Source organism: Octopus bimaculoides, chromosome 20 (assembly GCF_001194135.2).
Source record: "Octopus bimaculoides isolate UCB-OBI-ISO-001 chromosome 20, ASM119413v2, whole genome shotgun sequence".
Taxonomy (NCBI): Eukaryota; Metazoa; Mollusca; class Cephalopoda; order Octopoda; family Octopodidae; genus Octopus; species Octopus bimaculoides.
Genome location: NC_069000.1, coordinates 27,674,708 through 27,680,835, shown reverse-complemented (window position 1 = coordinate 27,680,835; position 6,128 = coordinate 27,674,708). Strand labels below are relative to the sequence as shown.

At 33.9% G+C, this 6,128-nt stretch overlaps 1 protein-coding gene across 2 annotated transcripts in view; it reads left to right on the top strand.

Moving 5' to 3' along the window:
- LOC106867745 (5-oxoprolinase) overlaps positions 1-6,128 on the top strand; it is a 255,283-nt gene that overhangs the window by 183,689 nt on the left and 65,466 nt on the right. For both annotated transcript variants that reach the window (XR_008266373.1, XM_052975150.1), the window contains exon 26: positions 1,310-1,384. Coding sequence is in view for 1 of the 2 variants with exons in the window: in XM_052975150.1 (XP_052831110.1) it covers positions 1,310-1,384 (75 nt within the window). In the remaining variant the exon portion in view is untranslated. The remainder of the gene's footprint in view (positions 1-1,309; positions 1,385-6,128) is intronic.

Genomic DNA, 6,128 nt, shown 5'->3' with positions numbered 1-6,128 from the left:
ATATATGTATATATATATGTATATATATATATAATGAGTGTGTATGTACACACACAAACACACACATATATATCATATTATTTATCATCGTTGGGTAAACATATATCATTAAGATACTTAGGGACAAGAAGAATAAAGATCAGATGGTTGATACTATAGGAAGTAGCTAATACTTTAGAAATTGGTCAAATGGAGTTTCAAGACTATAGGCACAGAGACAAATTAGTGAAGGTTTATAGTAATACAGAGAACTAAAACATAATCAATAAGCTTCTATATCTAATTTTATATGAAATAAGTTAGTTAAATTTTTAAAAGATCGGTGTGAACAATGGATCAATAATTTTTGTTTATTTAGTTCCAGACATACACTTTAGATTTCTAGTGCCTCCATGCAACACAAAGTAAAACTTTATAAGGAAGTCTGGTATGTATAATCAACCACATAATAGAGTAATTAATATTGCTGTTCTTAAGTGTCCAAATGAATTTTGCTAATGATGTATTATGTAATTTGTGTTTGTTATGTGATTATTCCTTCTGGATTTGAATTTTGACACTGTTGTACTAATATAATAGTATATTTTATCAGGTGTTTGAATGGAACATTTATATGCTAAGTTTGCTCTGAGGTGCTGGTTACTAAATGGGCACTTATATTGGTTGTTTCACTTACATATACTATTATGTTTATTAACTAGTATATTATTAATTGTATTATTAGTAAAATTATTTTTAAGTGAAGACATTGAATCAGTAGTAATATTTATGTCAGACCAAGATGTATTATTAACAAAAGAGCTGAAGTCAGACCTACCACTTGAATAATTAGAATCAACAGTGGATCCATCATATATAAAATGGATATCCACAGTCTCCATCAATCAAATTCCACACATTGTTTTTTCGTGATTCTTGTAGGAATGCTGAAATGTTGCAATATCAAAGCAAAAGTTAACCCAATGAACTTTTGACAAAAAGTGCTTTTTAATAATTTTTATATGTTAATCAGAAGAGGTAAGGGAATGCCCCTAGCTTTTCAGGCCTCTCCCAGATTTGTGAGATTGATATAACTGAAATCTGTTGGCCAGATTCAGCAAGAAACATTTTAGAGAAAGAAACATGTCTTCCTTTTTGCATCTTTCTCATTCTCTCATTTTGCTCATTCTCCTTCTTTCTGCATTTCCACCACTTTTCTTCCCTCATACTGTAAATAAAATTCTAGTCTCTCTTCATTATCAAACTCACACTCACAAATCCACTTTTTGATTAATTTTATTATGTTATGTTGTGTTGTATTGCATTGCAGGGCATTGAACTGGTGTTGGAGTTGATTGACTATTATTCCTTAAGAGTGGTACAGGCTTATATGAAACATATTCAGGTGAGAGTATTTTTTTTATCTGTTGACTTCTCAGTGTACAAAAAGTAGTCAGGACCATCTCCTCATAAACTTGTTCTCTATCCCTATTACAGATTAACTTATGATTTTAAAAATTTTTGTACATGTACCGTCATCATTCTCCATCATTTAATGTCCATTTGTCTATGCTTGTATGGATCAAATGGAATTTCTGGAGGCAGATTTTCTAAGGTAGAATTACCCCTCTTGTTGGCAACCCTCAACTGTTTCCAAGTAGAGTAATATTTCCCCATGCTCAGACAAATTTTTCATGGAAGACTGGAAGCAAACAACTTCACTTGTATAACGATGATGCTCATTTACAACCATCATGTGATGTCTAGACAAGGGCATACACAAACACACACACACACATACACACATGCATACATACATATATGTATGTATACACACAACAGATTTCCATTTACTTCTACGAAATCCAATCACAGGGCTTTGGTTAGCCCAGGGCTACAATAGAAGAGACTTACCCAAAGTGCTACACAATAGGACTGAGCTCAAGACCACATAGTTTAGAAGCAAGCTTCTTGACCATACCCATATGTGTGTGTATGTCCGTTCATGTTTGTGTGCATCTGATATATTAAAAAGTACATTAAATGTGTAGTCTCTTGGAAGTTATGCTTTGAATATTGAATCAAATAATCTTGTTGCCACAATGGAATTGATTCTACTTGAGCATTTAAGTGTGCATTTTTGTATGTACAAATCATTCAGTTTTATATATATAATTGAAAAAATTGGAATGAACAAGAAGGGGTATGGTTGGACATTAATTTTTTAATCTCTACAATTGTTTCCACGCAACATAGTTCTCCAAATGTATAGGTACTTGATTATGTAACTGTTTCCCTGCATTATGAGATCTAGTTGTGTTTCCTCAGGTGATATATAAATATTGTCTCCATAAGTTTATGGTCCTTGGCTTCAAGAACATCCTCTCTGTCTGTCATGGCCTGAATTTAGTAGTGGTCACTGAGATTATCAGTGTGTGTTGTTGGCAAACTGTTTTGAATGTGTAGGTGTAGTGGGATGGTGATTCTAGCACTGTTAAAGTAGTTGCCATTTTAAGGAGATTGGTATTTTATTTCTTTGTACTGCTGATTTGCTCTTCATAGTTGGTTACACATGCAATTAACCTTAGCTGACCTTTAAGATTCAATGCTCAGACACATATACACGTGCACACTCACATACATACACACACACACACACACACACACACACACACACACACACACACACACACACACACACACACACACACACACACACATATATATATGTATATATATATATATATATACATACACATGTGAATGTATATATGTGTGTGTCCAAGCATTGATTCTTAAAGGAGATAATCACTCTGAAATGCTTGTACTTCACAGTCTAGATAGGTGGTGCTGGAAACTGATTTAATTTAGGTATATTTACACCATTTGTCTACAGCGAGAAATTTTCCTCCATGACAAAACAGTGAAGGACTTGTTTACGAGTTGAAATGTGCCACATTGCGTTAATATATGTATACATACATGCATACACACATACATATATATCTATACTCACTCACACACACTCATATATATGATGAATACCTATAAATACATATGCCCATATATACATGTACATGCACACACACATACCTGAATATACATCTATACATACATATAAACACACACATACACAAACATAGATATGTATATACACACACACACGTATAAGTATATCTACATACATACACATACATAGATATGTGTATATTTATGTAAATAACATAGAATGAAATATTTAATAGACATGTATAAATGTGGATCAAATAAATAAATAAGGAAATGGGTGTAAAGTTTATGCATATATATGTGCATATACACATATGTGCATATACATATAAACATACATATATACACATACTCATGCATTTACAGATATATATATATACATACACTCATATGTGCATATACACACATACGTACATGAATATATACACACCTATAAAAGGATATGGAATAAGGGATGTAGAAATAAGAATTTCTGTATGTGAAGGGAGTGGGTGAATTATATGAAATGGACCTGCAATTGATAAATTAGGGGAGTTAAGTAAAATAAGAAACAACAGTAAAATATCTCTTATTGTCAGATGGGATGTTGACTGTTCTCTGGTATCGAAGTATGTAAAAGCCATGATGCAAAGTTCAGGAGTGAGTGGTGTGCAAACGTCTCATACAGCAGTGGATTGTAGATGCATTGACATTCAAAAATGTTGTCCAAACTGCATTGTGAAAAGGAGAAAGTGGATTTCAAACTCTGGAAGATGTGCGGTAGCATGAGATATAACAAGTGTATGCAAATAAAATACTTTATAGATTGTAGAGCTTGTGCATACACATACACACACACACGCATATATGTATGTATATAAAATATACATGTGTACATGCATATACATGCATACATACACACATATATACACACACACGTACATGTATATACACACTTATAAAAAAAAATATGAAATAAGGGGTGTAGAAATCAGAAAAAGATGCAGAAATTTGATATGTGAAGCTAGTAGACTGAATTACATGGAATGAATCTAAAGTAGATAAATCAGGGGAGTTAAGTAAAATAATATATAACTGAATTGTTGAATTGTCTCTTATTGACAAATGGGATATTGGAATGTTCTCTGGTATAGAAATAAGCCATGATGTCCAAACTATGTTGTGAGAAAGAGAAAGTGGGTTTCACCTGTTGAAGATACGAGGTATCATGGCATATAACAACTATAACAAAGGTCAGATCTTGTATATGTGGATACTAATAAAAAAGATATATTATACTGGTACAGATGATGGTTTATTAGTGAGGCAATGGGTTGACATGAACATTCCAGGGATAGTTGAAGGAATATTAGATTGTTAACCTGTTGGTAGCTTGAAGAATTTTAGAAGGGGTTTCCTTTGGTGGGGACATGAGGAAATCAACTTCCACTTGGAGTTTAATAGTTTGAGTGGTAGAGTAAAGGTGTTAAATTTTTCTGCTAAGCAGAGTTGGCACTTGCTACTGATGGAACCTACTTGAGCTGATTCCAATTAATGCTATAGTTAGCTTCTTTGTTTCTTAAACTCCAAATATATTTTGAGAAAGTTGTTGCAGATTATTTGTCCTCATGTCTGAAGGTATTTGTATGTTGAATATACTTCAATTTGAAAGTGTTCTATATAGTATTTTGTATTATTGCTGTCACTATTAGTGGTTGAAACTTCAGGGCAATAAACATTGATTTTTGAATGTATTTACTGTAAAGAGGGCATGCACTGTTTTTAAGACAGTTGCATTGAAGTAAGGGTTCATTAGTAGAGGGTAGATTTAGTTTTTTTCTCTTAATTCTAGCTAAAGAAGAGGCAAAATCGTCTATGCAGCTGTAACTAACTTTCATTTATGATCTTATGAAACTTGTGACTACTAGGAAAATATTTGCTTACTAAGTTCAGGAAAGTTCTGTCAGTATTCTGTTCATCATCATCATCGTTTAACGTCCGCTTTCCATGCTAGCATGGGTTGGACGATTTGACTGAGGACTGGTGAACTAGATGGCTACACCAGTCTCCAATCTGATTTGGCAGAGTTTCTACAGCTTGATGCCCTTCCTAACGCCAACCATTCCGAGAGTGTAGTGCCCCAACAGGTCTTTGCAAGCTGAGTTTAGTGTTCAATGAAAGAGACGTTGGCATGGGTGCAAGTCATCAAATTTAGTTCGATTTCGATTTCACTTGTCTGTGGTAAATAAAGCCTTGCTTGAAAAGGTTGAACAATAGCTAAGCACAAACACTTGTGCATTGTCAGTAGAACTTGTTCCTTCACAAAGCACCATTGATCATGACCTCCATAAGCTTGGCCTTGTGAACAGATGCTGTCAAGAAACTCCTCATGAACTGACCAATGACCAGGCTCAACTATATATGAACACTTGCAAACAACTGCTAGCAAATCCTTAAGATTCCCACTTTTGGACTGAATTATAACGGGATGAAAAATGGATGTATTTTTGTAATCCCAATAAGAGAAACCAATGGCTTCATTCTGGCCAGGCTTCAGAACCTTTGCCAAACAAGGGTGATTTGAACAGAAGGTCACGTTGTGTGTTTGGTGCCCCAGCACACACTGCCACTATGACCAAGAGTGAACTTGAGGGTGGTGGAAGTATTGCCTCCTCACCCTGCCTACAGTTCAGACCTTGCACCACCAGATTAACACCTTTTCCAAGCCATGGCTCAATTCCTGCACAGATGGAGGTTCAACAGTGAGGATGAGGTTGAAAACGGGTGCAGAGAGGTTTTTGTTTTGGTTTTTTTTTTGCTTCTAAATGAGCCAAATGGTATGTGTAGAATTGAGGTTCTAGTACAATGATGGTACAAACAATAGAATATGATGAGATAGATTTTGATGAATTTTTGAAAATATTTAAATGTAATTTTTTTGGAGAGCATCCAAAATGAAACATATTGATACCTCATTTGTGAAATTCAGCTGAATATTCTAAGAAATATGACAATTTGAATGGTCAATGAATTGGCCAAAATTTTGCCTAATTAGGCAAGTAGCTATATTTGTGATGTCGTATCTTTGAAACTGAAGTGATTATCAGCTTCAAATTAAATAAATTAATAGTAACCATGATATAGTAATTGCCTATTTTCTT